This window comes from Ursus americanus, chromosome 7 (assembly GCF_024610735.1).
Source record: "Ursus americanus isolate L20-20 chromosome 7, mUrsAme1.1.p, whole genome shotgun sequence".
NCBI classification, from domain to species: Eukaryota; Metazoa; Chordata; class Mammalia; order Carnivora; family Ursidae; genus Ursus; species Ursus americanus.
Window position 1 is genome coordinate 66093343 of NC_142133.1, and position 19652 is coordinate 66112994.

The 19652-nt window shown below is 40.5% G+C and overlaps 1 protein-coding gene across 2 annotated transcripts in view; it reads left to right on the top strand.

Annotated features, from left to right (window-relative positions):
• Positions 1 to 19652, top strand: part of HADHA (hydroxyacyl-CoA dehydrogenase trifunctional multienzyme complex subunit alpha) — a 47730-nt gene that overhangs the window by 18003 nt on the left and 10075 nt on the right. For both annotated transcript variants that reach the window (XM_045809250.2, XM_045809253.2), the window contains exons 8-12: positions 10075 to 10197; positions 10662 to 10780; positions 12927 to 12983; positions 14541 to 14650; positions 18259 to 18393. In XM_045809250.2, coding sequence (XP_045665206.1) covers positions 10075 to 10197; positions 10662 to 10780; positions 12927 to 12983; positions 14541 to 14650; positions 18259 to 18393 — 544 coding nt within the window. The remainder of the gene's footprint in view (positions 1 to 10074; positions 10198 to 10661; positions 10781 to 12926; positions 12984 to 14540; positions 14651 to 18258; positions 18394 to 19652) is intronic.

Here is a 19652-nt window from a genome sequence, read left to right on the forward strand (position 1 = left end):
TACCAGTAGTTGACATCTACTGATGTGCTGCTTCCCTACATACAACTTCTTTGCCTCCCCTCACCCAAGGAAACCACTATTCCAGATTGTGTGTTCATCACCCTCTTACGTTTCTTAAAAATCAGCGTTATTTGAGATATTATGTAATAACAAATTTACCAATTTTTAATGTATAATTTGAGTTTTGACAAGTGTATAAGCTATGTAACCGCCACCACAGTCATTTATAATAGAACATTTCTAGTATATAGCTTTTTGTGTCGTCTTTCATTTTAGTGTAATGCTTTTGAGATTCATCCATGTTGTTGCATATATCAACAGCTTGTTCCTTCTTAATGCTGAATGTTATTTCATCGTATAGATTTATCATAATTTGTTTATCCGTTCACCAAATGACGGAAATTTGAGTTGTTTCCAGTTTGTGGCTGTTCAGAATAGAGCTGCTATGAGCATTCATCCACAAGGCTTTGTGTTTTCATTTCTCCTAGACAAATAACCAAAGAGTAGATTGGCTGATCATCATAAGATTTGTGTGTGGCTTTTAAGAAACTGTCAAACTGTTTTCTCAAAATGGTTATACCATTTTGCATTCCTACCAGCAGTGTATGAGAGTTCTGGTTGCCAACTGCTTTGCATGGTCAGCCTTTTTAATTTTAATAGAAGCGTAGTAATATCTCATTGTGGTTTTAATTTATATTTTCCTAATGACCAGAGACACTAAGTTTCTTTCATGTGTTGATTTGCCTTCTGTATATCTTCTGGTAAAGTGTCTGTTCAGATGTCTTGCCCATTTTGTTTGACTGAGTTTTTCTCATTATTGAGTTTCCAGAGTTCTTTATATCAGAGTACAAATCCTTTGTGAGATTTGTGATTTGCAAATATTTTCTTCCTGTCTTCATTATCTAAATGCAGAAATTCTTAATTTTCGTGAAGTCCATTGTATCAGGATCTTCTTTTATGGGTCATGCTGTTGTTGTTGTATCTAAGAAATCTTTTCTTAGCAAGACTGCAAAGATTTTCTCCTATATTTTCTTCTGGAAGTTTTGTGGTTTAGCTCTTCCATTTTTGTCTGTGATCCATTTCAAGTTAACTTTTGTATGTGATATGAGGTAGATGGAGTTTTTTGGGGGGGCGGGGAGGTTGCAAATGAATATCCAATGTCCTGGCACAGTTTGTTGAAAATACTCTTCTTTCCCCATTGACCTACTTTGACACCTTGGTCAAAAATCAGTTGACTCCATATGTTTGAGTCTATATCTGGATTTCTTATCTCCAGTTATCTATATGTCTTTACTTAAGCCAGTATCATACTGTCTTGATTATTATGTTTTAGTAAATCTTGAAATCAGGTAGTATGACCTCTTATATTTTGGTTCTCTTTCAAAATTTATTTTGCCTATACTGGTTTATTTGCATTTACTATAAATTTTATAATCATCCATAACTACAAAAGTACATGCGAGGATTCTGATTGGAATCACCCTGAATCAATGTATCAGTTTGAGGAGAATTGACATCTTTAACATATTGAGTCTTTTCATCATGAGTAGGGTATAACTCTGTTTATTTAGATCATCTTTAATTTCTCTCCGCAGTGTTTTATACTTTTCTTTGAGCATAACTTGCACACAGTTTGTTAAATTTATACCTCGGTACTTCATACTTTTAGGACATTATACTTTTTTAACTTTAATTTTCTCATTAACCACTAATATATTTATATATTTACATATATAAATACAACAGATTTTTGTACATGGACCTTGTATTCTGTGACCTTGCTAAATTTATTTATTCTAGTAACTTTTCCTATAGATTTCTAAGGAGTTTTTATATAAATAGTAATGTCTATAAATAAAGACATTTTGGTTTTTTCCTTTCCCATCTTGTTGGCATTTGTTTTTTGTTTTTGTTTTTTTTCTTGACTGACTGCAATGGCTAAGGTCTTTAGTACAATATTGGATAGAGGTAGTGAAAGCAGATATTGTTAACTTGTTCCCCATCTTAGGGGAAGAGCATTCACTCTGATGCTGTAGGGTGTATGGTGTTAGCTGTAGCTTTTTTTATATATGCCCTTATCAGATTGCAGACATTTCTTTTTATCTATAGTTTGCTGAGAATAGATGTTGAATTTTGTCAAATGTTCTTTCTGCATCTAATGAGGTGATTGTGTGGTTTTTGTCTTTTTTAGTCTATTAGTAGTATCAGTTACATTGAGTTTGTCTGTTGAACCAGACTTGCATTCCTGGAATAAACTCCACTTGGTCATAATGTATTATCCTTTGTATAAATTGACAGGATCAGCTAAAATTCTGTAAAGGATTTTTATGTCTGGTCATGAGAGATAATGGTCTCAGGGATAATTTTCTTATGCTATCTTTTTTTGGTGTCAGTATCAGAATAATGCTGGCTTCATAAAATGAATTGGAAAGGTTTTTGGGGTGTTATTTTTGGTTTTGTTTTGTTTTGTTTTCCTATTTTCTGGAAGATTGTGTGTAGAATTGGTATTATTTCTTCTTTAAATACTTGATAGAATTCACCAGTGAAGTCATATATGGACTTGGAATTTTCTTTGTTAGGAAGGTTTTTATATATAAATTCTATTTCCTTCATAAATATAGGTCTATTCAGGTTCCCCTTTTTTTTTGAGCAAGCTTATAGTAGTTTGTTTCTCAAAGATTTTGTCCTTTTTATTTAACTTGCTAAATTTGTTGCAATGAAATTGTTTATAATACTTTATTATTATTCTTTCAATATCTTTATACTCTGAAAAGGTAGATATCATTTATACTCTTTCATTCCTGATAATGATAATTTGTCTTCTTTGTTTTGTCCCTGATGAGTCTGGCTAGAAATTTATCAAGAACCATCTTTTTTAGTTTCATTGGTTTTCCTCTGTTTATTTGCTTTTTATTGATTTCAGCTATTCATTATTTCTGCTTGCTTTGGGTTTAATTTGTTTTTTAATTTTTAATTTGTTTTTTAATTTTTCTAGTTTCTCAAGGTAGAAGCTTAGATCATTGATTTTAAGCCTTTATTTCCCTAACATAAGCGTTTCAAGTTGTCCGTTGCTCTCTTAGCATTGCTTTATCCGCATATTTTAATATTATGTTTTCGCTTCCATGAAGGTCAGAGTATTTTCAGATTTCCCGTGACTTCTTCTGTGATCCATGTGTAATTTGGAAGTGTGTTGTTTAATTTCTAAATATTTGCAGATGTTTCAGAATCTTTCTGTTGCTGATTTCCAGTTTAATGCTGTTATGATCAGAGTATGGTTGATCCTTATTATTTGCAAGCTCCTTATCTGCGAATTCACCTACTCACTAAAATTTGTTGTGACCCCAAAAATAATACATATGATGCTTTTGCAGTCATTAATAGACACGTACAGAGTGGTGAAAAATTCACATCTCCCAGTGCGTATGTTCCAGCTGAGGTCAAACAAGGTAACATTCTGCCTTCTTATTTCAGCTCTCATTTAGCCAACAAGTATCCTTTTCATGGCCTATTTAGTGCCATATTCTTCTCTATTTTTTTTTTTTTTGTGCTTTTTGGTTGTAATTTCACTGTTTAAAATGATAAGAGCTAGGAGTGGAAGAGTACTGAGTCAGAGTAGGAGAAGTGTCTTTAAGGTTTTCTCTTTCTCCCCCAATAAGGAGGCCTCATCAGAGGCACCTAAGTAGACCTTTTTTGAAGGTCCCAAACAGACAGGAATGAGGCACTTGGGGTAAGAATGCAAATACATGTAAGAGCATAGCCAGCAGGGTATACCTGAGTTATTGACTGCAACTCCTGTTAAAGTCTGCAGTGCATTGGCTGTACACCAGGTCTGTTGTGGGAAGGACAGCTTTCCTTGTGGGGCCTGCTGGGCAAAAGTCTTTCTAATTGCCTGTGGTTGGGCCTGAAAAATCACACGTAGGTTTTTGGCCAGGGGCTGGGCCCCTCAATTTCTACAAATGGTCATGTGGCCATAGCTATACCTATTTCTAGCAAAGAAGTACCTCAGCTGGTTGTGGTTCTTTGCCTAGTGTGGTGACCTTCATTCCTAGAAGGTCTGGGCCACTAGGAGTCCTGCATGAGTTGAGTTGTTGTCGTTTTCCATTAACTAATTACAGGCCATGATAGCACTAAGAGGACCCCCTAAGAGATCTGTCATATTCAAGACATACCTTTCCTTATTCCCGTTGTTCAGTAGGAGAATCAGGATTGTAGTTGGTATCAGTGTACAATGAGTGTAGTTGGTAATCGGGATTAATAGTCCTGGAAGGGGACTGCAGTGCTGCAGCAGTGCACTTGTCAGATGTCGCCTGCATTTGATACAGAACTATCTACAGACCAGGCCTGAGTTTTCTCTTCCCCAGTCATCTGGTCGTAAGGAACTCCCCCATGAGGCCATAGGGGCAAACTGGGACAGAGAAAGAGGAGTAAGGAAAGTTTGGTCACTTTCTCATATAACTTGTGCCGTTAGGATCTGCTCAAGCCCTCTCTCATGTACACCGACCCCATTTGGTCATGCAGTGGAGTGCTGTTACACACAGTGAACTTTTTGGCTGAGTGGGCCAAACAACCACCATTTCATGATGGGCAGCTCGGGTCTCATGGTAATCTGAGGGCCCATGGTTAATTAATTAAACTTTGTGAGTCCCTGCCAAGGCCCACTAGCAAGCCAAAAGCTGTTTCTCAGTAGGAGAGTAGTTATTCACAGAGAATGGTAGGGCTTTCCTCCAAATTCCTAAGTGTCTGTACTATGATTTGCCTATAGGGTCCTCCTCTCAAGGACTCCAAACAGCATTTCTGTCTACCACTGACACTTCATGCACCATCAGATCCGAATCATATGGTCCAAATAGCTTTTCTTTCTGGGCCCCACTCAATACTAGCGGCCTTCGAGTTACTCAGTAAAGGGGCTGGAGTAGCACACCCACATGAAATGTTGCCTCTAACATCCAAAGAGACCCACTAGGTGTTGTGCCTATTTTTCTGTGGCAGGAGGGGCCAGATGCAACAACTTATCCTTCACCTTGGAATGGATGTCAACATGCCCCACACCACTGGACCCCTAGAAATTTCACTAAGATGGGTATGTCTGGAGTAGTTGGTACTTCCTGTTCACCAGATTCATTCGGCATAATATCATCTATGTAATGAACCAGCATGATATCTTGTGGAAGGGAAAGATAATCAAGGTCCCTGTGGACTAAATTATGACATATGGCTGAGGAGTTGATATACCTCTAAGGTGACGACAGTAACGGTATATTGCAGACATTGCTTCAGGTAGCCCTTACTAAGAGCTATTGAGGAAAAAAGCATTTTCTAGATCAGTACGTGCATAACAGGAAAAAGATGTGTTGATTTGTTCTCAATGGAACCACATCTGGAACACCAATAGCAATTGCACTTACTACCTGATTAAGTTTAAATCCACTGTTGTTCTACAAAGATGCATCTATTTTATGCACAAGCAAAATAGGCGAGTTGAATGAGTGGAAATCACCATCTTTCAAATCCTCGACGGTGGCACTAATCTCTGCGATCCCTCCAGGAATCAGTGTTACTTTTGGTTTGCTGTTCTTCTGAGTAGAGGCAGTTCTAATGGCTTACATTTGGCGTTTCCCATTTTAATGGCCCTCACTCCCCAGGTCAAGGAGCTAAGAAGGAGATATTGCTAGTTGCTGAGTATGTGTATTCCAATTATGCATTCCGGAAATAACCACAGGCTGGGTTCAGGGACCCAGTAGGCCCACTGTGAGATAGAACTGAGCTAAAACTCCATGGATTACTTGACTTTATAAGCCCCAACTCTGACTGGTGGACCACAGAGATATTTTGGGTCTCCTGAAATTAGTGTCAGTTCAGAGCCAGTGTCTAGTAATCTCCCCCTCCAAAGTCTGATTATTATACTTCCCTTTCCCCAAGGTTAATGACCATATAGAGTAGGGTCCCTTTGGGGAAGGCTGGGAGAAAGATTAACAGTATAATCCCCTTATGGAGATGCAGCCTCCCTTTAATGCAAGAGGTTCTGGGTCTGTAAACTGGCTCATTTCTGGGAATTGATTGAGGGGCCATGACTGTCTTTGGTGGTTTAGGTTATACTTCTATTTACTAGAACTAGAATTCTTTCACTTATACAGATCAAGTAAGAATATAGTAGACCTACCCTCCTGTTTCTTTTCTAGAGACACCATGATCAACTAGCCAGTCCTATAAGTCTCTGCAAGTCAGACCATTCTGATTACTACTTTGGTTCCGCTGTCCATTATGATAACCATACTCAGTTTGCCTTTGGCAGTAAAGTGTTGCTACTTGGCCTTGGCCGCCCTAGGATCCCATTATCCCCATTGTATTTAGAAATCCCAGTTGAGGGGCGCCTGGGTGGCGTAGTCGTTAAGCGTCTGCCTTCGGCTCGGGGCGTGATCCCGGCGTTCTGGGATCGAGCCCCACATCGGGCTCCTCTGCTGGGAGCCTGCTTCTTCCTCTCCCACTCCCCCTGCTTGTGTTCCCTCTCTCACTGGCTGGCTGTCAAATAAATAAATAAAATCTTAAAAAAAAAAAAAGAAATCCCAGTTGATGGTAGCAGTTCCCACTGTAATTTCTTACCTACAGAGAAGAGCAATCCCAGAGCCCTTCAAGGATGCCAGGCCTCTTCTCCCATTGATTTCTTACAGTCATGGTGAAAGATACATCCTCTAACCCTTCCACATTGGCTGAGCAGGTCCAACACGATAAATCCGTGTTAACACTGAAATTTCCTTAAACCTTTCATTAACCTCCTCTGCTGCATACCAACACGGTTCTAGCATTTCAACTTCATTTAATGCTGCTTGTTTTCTGTTTGTCTTATCTGTTCTTTGTTCCTTTTCTCTTCCTCCTTTCCTTTGGATTAGTCATTTTTTACCCTCACTATTGGGCTTTTACTTTGCTTTACCCTTGTAATGGTTGTGTTAAGGTTTAAAGTGTACATCTTTAACATATGATCTATCTGGAAATGATGTATCATTTTACATATAGGGTAGGAACTTAAGAGAGTACACAGTTGACCCTTGCACAACATAGGTTGGAACTGTGCAGGTCCACTTATATGCAGATTTTTATACAGTACTGTACATGAATGTCCTTTTTTTTTTTTTTAAGATTTTATTTATTTGAGAAGAGAGAGAGCACAAGCAGGGGGAGGGGCAGAGGGAGAAGGCGTAGCAGTCTCCCTGCTCGGGGAGCCCAGTGTGGGCCTCGATCCCAGGACCCTGGTATCATGACCTGAGCCAAAGGCAGACGCTTAACTGACAGAGCCACCCAGGTGCTCCTCCTGTAAGAATACAGTATATAATACATATACAAAATATGTGCTAATCAACTATGTTATGGGTAAGGCTTCTGGTCAATAGTAGGCTATTAGTAGTTTTGCGGGAATCAAAAGTTATACAGAGATTTTCTACTGCAAATGGCATCAATGTCTCTAACCAAGAGTTGTTCAGGAGTCAGCTGCGTTGTTTAAGAGTCAACTGTAGTTTCATTTTTCCCCATTCTTTGTGCTCTTGTTAAAATTTTATTTCTTAATATATTCAGCATTCCTCAGCATATTGCTATTTTTGTTTTAAACTTTATTTTTTAAAGAGATTAGAAATGAGAAAGGAGTCTTTTATATTTACCCACATTATTTGCCATTTTGGGTGCTCTTTCTTTGTATAGCTCCAAGTTCCCATCTGGTTTGATTTTCCTCCAGCCTGAAGAACTTCTTTGACATACTCTGTAGCATAGGTCTGCTGGCAGTTAATTCTTTCACCTTTTGATTTGCTTGACAAAGTCTTTATTTCCATTTCATTTTTCAGAGATATTCTTGATGGCTATAGAATTCCAGATTTCTGGTATTTTTCTTTCGGTACTTTATAGATGTCTACACTAAGTTGTGGCTTGCATAATTTCTGATAGAGAGTCTGTTCTCATTTTTTTCTTTGTTCTTTATGTAGTGTGTCTCCCCTTCATCCCTCACCTCCCCAGCTGCTCTCAGATCTTCCCTTTATTACTGGTCTTAGTCATTTGTTTATGACATGCCTGGTTTGTTGTGATTACTGTTGTTTTTAATGTTCATTGGGCATGGGATTCATTGAGTTTCTTGGATAGTGGACTTGCAGTTTTTATAAAAATTGGAAACTTTTTGGCCATTTCTTCCAATATTTTCCCATCTCCCCCACCCCTTTTCTGGGACTCCAACTTCATATATGTTAGATTACTTGATAGTGTCCCAAAATTAAGCAGTTTTTCTTTTTCAGTCTGTATATTTTCTGTTGCCATGTATTTAAATTTCCTGATCTTTTTTCTTTGGTGTATAAGCTGCTGTTATCCAGTCCTGTGTATTTTTCATTTCAGGTGTTGATTTTTTTCATATCTAGAAGTAACTTTTAATTCACTTTTATGTATTCAGTTTCTCTTCATTATGTTTCTGTTTTCTTCTCCTTTCTTGAACGAATGGCGTGAATTTACAATAGCCTTTCTAACATTGTGTCTGCTAATTCTGTCTTCATTTCTGCATCTGTTTTTATCAGTCAATTTGCCTCTTGTCTTTAGGCCATTTTTTTCTTGCTCCTTTTCATGCCTTTAAGAAAAGAAGCCTCAGGTACTTTCATCTCATGCATGTGGAGAGCAGTACTCAGCCAGAGGGCCCTCTATAGATCTCTGGAGCTTTCCTTTCGTGGAGCAACTACCCTCCAGCATTCTGCTTTACAAGTTCCAGTGGCATTGGCCTCCCTACAGGCTCATTGTGGCTTTTATGAGCCCTGTGCACTTTCACCCCATTCAAAAGTCTGGGGCTCAATTCTTTGTCATCCTCTTTCACATACTTTCACAATGGGGCACATGCCTTAAGGGACATAGTGGTTACCTATTTGTTTCAGCCTCCTCCCACTATTGGGATTTTGTTTCCTACATACCACCAGACTGCACAGGATTGCCTTTTCAACCCCAGCCACCACCTCCTTCCAGGCTTTTGGTTGAGAGCCTGGTAGATGTCTGTTTTCACAACCCTGTAAAAATAGCTTTTGGATTTTTGGAGCCTAGCTCTTTAGTTTCTTGACTCAAGCAAGTTCAATATAGAGCAGATGCCTTAAGTAGAAAATGAGTTGCATATTTTTGGCATGCTCCTTTCTCCATAGAAGTACTTTATGTGTTAAACATCTTTTTTTTTTTTTAAGATTTTATTTATTTATTTATTTATTTATTTATTTATTTATTCATTCATTCATTCATTCATTCATTCATTCATTTGACAGAGTGAGAGAGTACAAGCAGGGGGGACAATAAAGGGAGAGGGAGAAGTAGACTCCCTGCTGAGCAGGGAGCCTGATGCAGGGCCTAATCCCATGACCCTGGGATCATGACCTGAGCTGAAGGCAGCCGCTTAACCATCTGAGCCACCCAGGCGCCCCTGTGCTAAACATCTTGACACTGTGAGAGATTCCCCTCTAGCTTTTCGACCCAGCCCTTCCAACTGCCATACCACCTTAGAATTCCATGAATGTTCCATGGGGAAGACTAGCTTTGCATTTGGTTTCTTCTAGCTTCTGATCATTGTGTATGACCTCCAAAAACTGATCATTTCACTAGCCCCCAGGAGCATCCTTCTGCTTGAGCCAAGTAGTCTAACCCTCAGCCCATGCCCAAAAGCAACACTTACCCTCAGAAAAGAAAATATCCAGCAATCATCAGTTCACCTGAGACAGGCTCTTCCCTCTCTGGAATTTTAGTTCGTATGGTCCTCGTTGCTTCCACCACTCTCTCATAGCTTTACAAATGTGTGATTTTACAAGTTCTTCATTTTGGTCCACAGTTTTGCAGCAAGAATGCAGGCCTCATGAGACATTCTACATCCTACTACATCCTACACAGAAATAGAAGCCAGACTAATAGGATTTAAGACCTGGTTTTCTATCTAGGAGCACATTGTCGCACCTTTGCTCAGTGTTACTTCTCTTCTTTGAGTCCATAGCTCATGACTTGCCACCTACCAGTTTCTGGTCTGACGTGGAAAGCTGTGCTGAAAGTGATTTACACTCCAGTCTGTTGTGTTCATCTTTACAGGACCAGGCTTAAAACCTCCAGAGGAACGGACAATTGAATACTTAGAAGAAGTTGCAGTTACTTTTGCCAAAGGACTATCCGATAAGAAAATCTCTATAAAGAGAGATAAGGGATTAGTAGAAAGTGAGTATCATTATTAAAGAACAAAGGCAAAGGTTATCTCCAGAGAGTTTAATTTTATTTGCTATCAAATAATTGGGAGAGCGGTGAATGCATTATTTACTCCAAGCGTAGAGCCATCCTTAAGGAGTACAACAGCTCTGCTCTAGGATCAAGTCCTAAACCTTACACTGGTTGGTTACAGCCATTTTTTTAACTTTTTATTTTGGAAAATTTGAAGCATTAATACAAAAGAATAATAGTGTAATAAGCACCTATGCACCCAACACCCAGCTTTAGCATTTATCAACTAATTAAACCGTGTGTGTAGAAGTGCTTCGGGTTGCAATTTGGATTTTGTATATCAAAATAAAGAAAAGTTCTTTCAGGTGGATATAATTGTTGCATTTTTATGGAGTTTACCGAACAAACTAACAAAGGAGGCTAGCCTTTTTCCAATAAGTACCTAAAAGCGTTTTCTTTTACAGAATTGACATCATATGCCATGAGTATTCCATTTGTCAGGCAACAGATCTACAAAAAGGTGGAAGAAAAAGTACGAAAACAGACCAAAGGTCTTTATCCTGCACCTCTGAAAATAATCGATGTGAGTCTTCACCGCATATTTCTTCGTTTCTCCTGTTTCCTCCCCTTGTATGGAGCAGTATTCTTTATTGCCGTTCTGAACCGTGTCTGCCAATACTGAAGTTCTTAATTCTGCTGTTACAGTGCTCACTAAAAATAAAGCTAGCTATGAGGGCTTATCAAAGGATATTTTGGGAATAATGAGTTTAAAACTACCAGTTACAAACCAGAAAAAAAGCTATGTTATGTCAGTATAACAAGGCCAGTGAAATATTGGGCATTAATTAAGAGGCAGTTGAAACAAAATGGATGGTCTTAGTTGAAACCATTGTCAGTTACCTAAAATGTCTCATTGACTTCCCCATTTCCAGAATTATACAAAAGGTTAATGATATGGAGAAGTTCTGAAAAAGATCAAGGAGGATAAGTAAAATGATCACAGGGTTAAGAACTTCTGTCTAAAGGTAGACTTTAAAACTTAGAAATTCTTTAGTCTTCAGTCTGGAAAGTCTAAGATCAAGAGAGCGTATAATCTAAGTCTTCAAATAGGGAGAATAAATCAGCCAACAAATATATTTTGAGGAAAAGACACCAAAGTGCCTAAAATAGGACCCATGATTCCCTTCCCTCACCCATCTCCAGTGTGGGCTGGGGAGATGAGATGTGTATCTGTGGTGAGACAGGTGACTGTAGTGCAAGGGGCATTAGGCGCCAGCATGGGACCACTGCCAGATAATTGGGACAGAGGAAGATGGCTAAATGCACAGAGGAGGAAACAGTCACTGTAAGCCAGACAGATTAGGAAGAGCCTCACAGGGGGCGCCTGGGTGGCTCAGTCATTAAGCATCTGCCTTCAGCTCAGGGCGTGATCCTGGCCTTCTGGGATTGAGCCCCACATCGGGCTCCTCCTCTGGGAGCCTGCTTCTTCCTCTCCCACTCCCCCTGCTTATGTTCCCTCTCTCGCTGGCTGTCTCTCTCTCTGTCAAATAAATAAATAAAATCTTAAAAAAAAAAAGGAAGGGGGGAAGAGCCTCACAGATTTTGACCTAAGCCCTGGAAAGGGGGTAGAGAATAGATGAAGAGACGGTAGTACCAGGTAGTGTGGGCATTCTGAGCAAAGTTACAGAAGTTAGAAAGCATGAGGCTCTTCAAGGAACATTTAATGAGATCAGATTTTGTAGGATAGTGGAATGTGTACAAAGAGCACAGTGAGCCTCGCGTTTAGAAGATTGACAGTAATGAGTTTGGAAATTTGACCTTTGTCCTATATAGATCTTAGAGAACACGGTCATAGTAAGAACGGTTTAGAAGGAGAGACAAAGTAGAGACCCGAAGTTGGAAGCTATCTTGGTAATTCAGACTTGACGTTTGAATAAGACCCCGAGACAGAAGAGTAAAAAGGTGAAGGTAGTAAGGGACTTGCCGAAGAGAAGAGATTATGAGTTAAGTTTTTAGAAGTGCTGAGTTTAGATGTTTCAGGAAATTCAAGCAACAGGAGTTCAGACAAACAACAATTAAGAATGTAGATTTGTTTGTGGGTGTGGTATTTTTTTTTTAATAAATTTGTCTTCCCCCCATATTATGGTGATTGAGTACAGGGTCACTTCGTCTTTTATACTTGCCATTGTACGTAGGATAGGACTTCCGTCAGACGTTAAGTTGAATTTATAGGGTTCATGAGTAACGTGACAGAGTAGATGATGGGCCTGAGGAAGAATGCAGGGAGGGAGAAAGGGGTTGAGGGTGGAGCTCTGGGGGTGTGCCTGTGTTGGAGCCGGAGAGAAGCCGGCAGAACCATTTCAGCAGGAGGGGAGGTATTTAAGAGGGAAGGGGAGACCTTTTCTCAGCCTGGTCAGCACTGACAGCAGCTCTCTCTGATGGGACAGCGCTCTAGAGGTGGATAAGGACGTAAGAGTTTGAGTTGTGGGACCTCGGTCTTCTTTTCCCACTCTGACATTGTCTTCCATTTTGTGCTAGTTGTAGCAGTGACCTCGGAGATGGAGACTGAAGTCAGTCTTAAGCAGCCACTCAGTCTTCTCATCTTTCTTGCTCCACTTCCAGACTTTTGACTCACTCTTTGAAGACTGACGAGCTAGCAGTTTTACTCAGTGTTAGTCTGCATCTCGCCCACCCCTTGCAACAACGAACAAGTGTTATGTGTTTTTCAGGTGGTAAAGACTGGAATTGAGCAAGGGAGCGATGCTGGCTATCTTTCCGAATCTCAGGTAAAGTTCTTTCTTTTCCGTTTTTTGTTATTCAAGAAAATCAAGATCTAAAATTCTGTGTAAAGCTGAAAAAAGAAAAAGTACCCAAAGCCTACCCAAATGTTTTTCTTCCTGTGATTATTTCTTAGGGTTAATCTCAGTGAGTGAATGGATGTTGAGAACACCTTAGTCCCTGCTGTTTGAACTTGCTCTCAGTAATGAGGGTCTAGGGAGAGCAGGGCCAGAGTTCTGATCCTTTCTGAATGAATCACTGGGATGTTTATGTTCTGGAGTTGGGCTGGTTTTGTTGTGATAAAATGAATACATTGATAGAAAAATAGGTTTCTTCCTCGTTAGGGCCTAGCAATAGGACTTCGAAGGCCGGCCTCTCTTTGGTGAACTAGAGAATGGAAGGAAATGTTGTGTAGCCACTAAAAGGACACAGAGGGGCGTATGAACCAGCCTTATCACCTCTTCCCACTTTTCCAACGAGTTGGTGGTATTGCAGATTGAAGTGGTGTGGGTTGTTTTTAAGTTTTAAGCAATCATTGAAGAATGACTGCTCTTTGATAATAAGACAGAAGGTATTGCAAGAGGTCAGGACAAGTTCAAGAGAAAACGTTTCTTATACTGGTTGCTTATTGCAGTGCGCTCTGCTTTAGTCTTTGGCCTCCTGTCCAGCTACACGTGTACATAGGTAATTGAAGCACAGGTTTCATGAATCGGTTGTGGTCCTTACTGTGTATGTCGTACTTGGTATTTCCTGTCTGTTCTACGTATCACAAACCACTAAACTCATGACCACTGATGGATCTCTACCCACAGTTTGAAAATCACTGGTTTACTGAATAGAATCCAGTGTCTCAAGATTAGTAGAACATTGTTTCATGTTCGATTAGGACATGAAAGCAACTTTATTAGCGGGATTCTTCCTTTGAAATGCTATCTGTAACCATACCAGTAAATTCTAGTAGTCTTGATGATGATGATAGCTGACCTTGAGACCCTAGTCATTTTACTAGCATTCTCATCTAATTCCAGCAATACTGTAAAATAAGTATTGTTTTTCCCATTTTAAGGATGAAGAGAGCTTCACAACTGGGAAATAGCAGAGGCAGGATTCAAACCTGGTTCTATCAAACCCAGACTCTAAATCTCATGTTCTTAACCACTAACCTGAGACTTCCTCTCTGTAAGCATTAGGGTACTTTTCAAAGCAACAGTGTTTCTGCCACTTGAGGTGGTGTGGTGACTTCACGGGCCTCCTCTTCCCAGTCTTCAAAATGAGAGGGGGTTTGAGAGGACTGTGAAGGTCCCTTTTGGCCCCGACACTCTAGCTCCATGAAAACGGTTAGTTACTGCTACCTCTGGTGCAGAGAATCTGAGAGCTCAGATGTGTCCAGATCCTGCTCAAAGCAGCAGTGGGAAAGTACTGCCGGTGAGAAGACACCCCGGGGGCCCTGGAGCACCCAGGGCTCCGCGTGTGTTACCTCTGTTCTGCAGGGAAACCCGACCGAAGGAACCCCCATCACCGAGACTCTGAAGTTCTACCTTTTCCTGTTCTCCTTTACTTTTCAGAAATTTGCAGAGCTTACAATGACCAAAGAATCAAAGGCCTTGATAGGACTTTATCATGGTCAAGTCCTGTGTAAGAAAAATAAATTTGGAGCTCCACAGAAGGAAGCAAAGTAAGTTAAACTCCACCTAGAGAGCCCTTGTAGCTTTCACTCCAGAGCTAAACTCATACCTTCCGTCTTACCTGCACCTCTTCTGTCCTGAGCACGTTAGATCCCTTTTCCGACTAAGAACTTTTTGGCTTCCAGAGTTCTGCCTGTGCTGAGTTTTCCCCAGACCTCTCTAATGGCTCCTACAGAGGCTTTCTTGTCTTGCTGCTGATGTCCCCTAGAAATCTGGCTATGTCCCCTGTTCCCAAACCAAACACACACACTATGCACTGTTTAATGATCTTGTGTCTTCCTGGGACTTGAGATACCATCTCTGGGAACTCACTCTTCTTCCCCCTTAAAAAAAAATGAAGTCTCATTCTGACTATTAAAGGCTTATCCTTCTAGCTTACAACCTAAACACTTAAGATTCTACTTGCCTGTTTTATGTCCATTCTTTTCAGCTAGCCTTTCAATGCTATGCTGTCCAAAAGCTCTTCAGCATTTTAACTTTCATAATGCCCCTAAATTCACCTTCTAGCTCAGTGGCTCTCAGCCTGGGGAATGTTGCCCCCCAGGGATCATTGGTGATGTCTGGAAACATTTTCGGTTGTCACAGGTGTTTCTGGCATCTAGTGAGCAGAAGTCAGGGATGCTGGCAAACATCCCGCAGTGCATGGGACCAGCCTAAGAATCGCAGTAATCTAATCCCAAATGTCAGGAATGCCAAGGTTGAGACACATTGCTCTATCTGAGTTACTGTGAGGGCTTTCAGAGCAGCTAATGTTACTACCTTCTCCATCCCCTTCACCTTTAATGGGATTACAATCCAAAATGGAAGTCAAACGGGTAAGAAATTTGGGTCAGATGTTAGCCCAGAGGGCTGATTTCCAAATAGAACATGAGCTATGACCGTAACTGCTTCTCCGGCACACGTGTTGGTCAGCAGCACTCCGTACCAGTCCGTGGCGCTTGTTCTCCCCACGGTGGACAGTATCTCGCATTCAGTGGCTGAGGTTAATCCCTTCCATGCTGCACTGGAATGAGATGGCCACCTAAGTCGGCATCTCTTCATACATTCTACAAAAATCAGACATAAACAAGGACCCATTCCCCATGCATGGCATAAATAGAAGGCAGATACACTGCTAACTTCTAATTATGTAAGAGGGAAACTTTATTAAACAGGGAAGAAAAGGAAGCAAGAGAGAAAAATATTGAGTCCTGCAAAATTACAAAACTGTAAAACACACACCAACTTCTACCTCTCCCCCACCCTACCCCTTAACCCCCATCCTTTCACCTACCAAAAAATGCCATGAATTAAAGAGACTACACTTTGCAACTGAAGAGAGTCCTCTTAAATTACGAAACCTGATGAGCCACTCTAGCCTCCTACTGTCTGCATATACCTCTTCCTGTCATATGCAGCTAGCATGCAATGCCACCTGGGGGGGGTGTTATTATACCAAATACATAAAAAACACAGGTAACATCCACATAAGTCTCATATAAAAAGAAATAAAATAAGAATCAAAATACTTAAGCTTATAAAAATTCTCCCCCCAAAAACAGCCACAATAGAGAAGAAAACTGTTAACAGAACACTTCCAAACATGAATGAAGTATCCTTAAATAAGCATTTGCAAATAAGAAAGAATCACCTTGAACCAGAAACTCAACTAAATGGACAGAAAAACAGGGTGATGTAAGAGTTGGCCTCACTTGGGAAATAAATGAGGAAAAAGGAGATAAGGAAGTAATTGTAGGGTATCCAAGGCAGGATAGAATGAACGGAAGATTTACTAAAGAACCTTGAAGAATTGGGGCGCCTGGCTGGCTCAGTAGGAAGAGTGTGTGACTCTTGATCTCATGGTCATGAGCTTGAGCCCCACGTTGGGTATACGGATTACTTAAATAAATAAATAAATAAACTTAAAAAAAAAAACAAAACAAAACCTTGAAGAATTGAAGAAAGGGTAGCCTTTTTCCTGCTTTCTGCACCGCCAGTAATGCCCCTGCTTCCTCCACTTCTGTCTCTGGGCTCTTTCCCCTCACCTTGGATAACTGTTTGAATTCCTTACTTGTTTTCTCTCTCTCTTTTTTTTTTAAGATTTCATTTCTTTATTTCAGAGAGAAAGAGAGAGAAGGAGTGGTGGGGAGGGGCAGAAGAAGGGAGGGAGAGAGGCAGACCCCCCCCTGAGCAGGAAGCCCCATGCAGGGCTCAGTCCCAGGACCTGGAGATCATGACCTGAGCCAAAGGCAGCTGCTTAACCAACTGAGCCACCCAGGCGCCCCAATAAATAAATCTTTAAAAAAAAAACAAAAAAACCCAAATACCCAAAACCCACTCACCATATAAATGTATGTGTTACATACATTTGAAGCTACATTTGATAGATGCTTCCAGGATTTGAAATTAGGTTTCCCTTTCAGGTCATAAACCTGATACTTAAACATTATAATCAGGATTGTTGGGAATGAAACTTTATCCTAGTATTACAAGTGTAATTTAGGTCTACATAGTGCTGTAAACTTAGGCTTTTGTTCTAGAAAAAATTTTTTTAGTTATTTACTATGGGAGTATGGCATATTGCTCCATAACTTGGAAAACTAAAAAGAATAATCAGATATGATCTCTGGCCCACAAAATACTAAGAATTTAACTGAGGAGACAAAACTAACGTACACGGAGCCATTCCAGAATACTGTGGGGGTGAGCCAGATGGTTCTGACAAGTTCAAGAGAAGTTGGGGGTGGGAAAGGCGGGAACGTGCATGTATGGAGGTATTTGTGAGGAGGGGGTTAAGGTCTGGAAGCAAAGAAACCATCCAGGAGAATTTGGATCTAATCCAAGTAAGGAGTAATAACGGCACAAATTTCAGGAGAAATGAAAGCTTACAGGAAAATGGTAAAAGCACTAACAGATAAGTAGTCAGAAGAAGACAGGTTAGTCTTTGGGCATATCACTACAAATTGGCTTTTGTTTGGAAACCAGAAATGCTCATGTTGACTTCAACATAAACCAGGTCGTTTTGTTTTCAGTGATCTCCAGGCCTGATTGAAGATCGATATAATTCTGTCTTCTTGTGTAGGCCAATTCTTTTAGACCTAATGGATTTTTGCCTTTAACTTTGAAAATCTCTCCCTCTGCCCCACTCACAAGCTCTCTAAATTAATTAATTAAAAGGGGGAGCCTGGGTGGCTCAGTCGGTTAAGCATCCGACTCTTGGTCTCGGCTCAGGTCATGGGATCCAGCTGGGTGTTGGGCTCCATGATAGGCGAGGAGCCTGCTTGAGATTCTCCCGCCCCCACACCGTTCAAGTACTCGCATGCTCTCGGTCTTTCTCTCTCTCTCAAAAAATTAAATAAATTTGAAAATGAGTTTTTTAAAAAAAATTATTTAAATTTTTTATAGATTAAAATTATTTAAAATACCTTATTTATAAAATCTTTATATAGATTTTTATACATAAAATGTATTTATAGATAGATACAGATTTTATAGATAAAAATTATTTAAAATACCTTATTGTTGTGCCTGCTTTCGTTGGTTTATTGAATTACTTGGGCAATCTCCCACTTTTACTGAAATGATTAGTTTACCAAAAGTCATTCATGCTTCCTTCTAGGCACCTCGCCATTCTTGGTGCGGGGCTGATGGGAGCCGGCATTGCCCAGGTCTCTGTGGATAAGGGCCTAAAGACCATACTTAAAGATGCTACCCTAGCCGGGCTGGGCCGAGGACAGCAGCAGGTGTTCAAAGGGTAAGCCAGCTCCCTGCCCCTGTCAGCAGAGTGCTGTTTGGTTTTGCCATTACAGGTTCCTTTTTCCCCCGAACATGGTGAGTACTGGATGCTCCATACTTAAGCTGTTTCCTTTGATTTTTAGAAATACTTATTCCTTTCCCTTCATTTTATTGAACGTAGTATAAACCATTGACATCATTGAAATCTGTAATATCTGACCGCAGAAGAGAAAACTATCAGATATTTTTAAATGCCATTTATTTTATGCTTTGATATCAAGACTAGAAATTCTCAGGCTTGTGAATTTTGGTGGTTGCCGTCTCACTGCCATATTGTTATGGAACACTGAAAACAGCACGACTTTGTGGAAGACAAGGATGGAGGAAATGTGCCATACCTGCACATTGAAGGTGGGGCTGGGATCAAAACTCTTGAACCTTCTATTTCTTGGCTGGCGTTACTGTAGGGAAGCAGGAAACATTTGATTCCACAATGTCTGAGGCTTTGTAGACTGTGTCTCCATCTTACCTCTGAATTAATAAAAGGTGAATATTACTCTCCCTCCTGCCCACCTATCCCTTTCTTCCTTCCACATGCTGCCTGTTTTGCAGAGGGGGAGAAACTGAGCAGCCACTTGGCCAGACTAGAAATTGGTTTTAGCCCAGTTCCATGGTCCAGTGTAATGGACAAGCTGGCTGCACGTAGACCGTCCTATGTGTGACTTTCAGTTGAATTTTTTTTTTTTTTAAGATTTATTTATTTATGTATTAGAGAGAACACAAGCAGGGAGGACGGGGCAGAGGAGGAGGGAGAAGCAGACCCCCCGCTGAGCAGGGAGCCGGATGCGGGGCTCAATCCTAGGACCTGGGATCATGACGCAAGGCAGAGACTTAACCAACTGAACCACCCAGGTGCCCCTTGAGTGAGCTTTTTTAGTTGTTGTTTCTTAAATGGGGTTATGGAGCTTCAGCATGTGTGAGCTCTTTTCTGCAGGGAGGCTCTTATTGCTACTGTACACGGCATGGCAGGTTTAATCATTTTGGCAGACTATTGTAAAACAGCAAGGAGTTGGAGTAAAAGATTCGTGACCAGAAGAAAAAAAATTGGCATGTGCTCGATAACAGCATTGCCCTGAGACTAGCATGTGAGCACCCCTAAACACCATCCCGTACAGTCACCAAAATGAGAAATTGCTGCGCTAGCATAGGGTCCACTCTGTCCCTTCTGGATTTAGGTGCCCCACCTTTTCCTTTGGGCCTCAGAAACCTCAGGCTCTG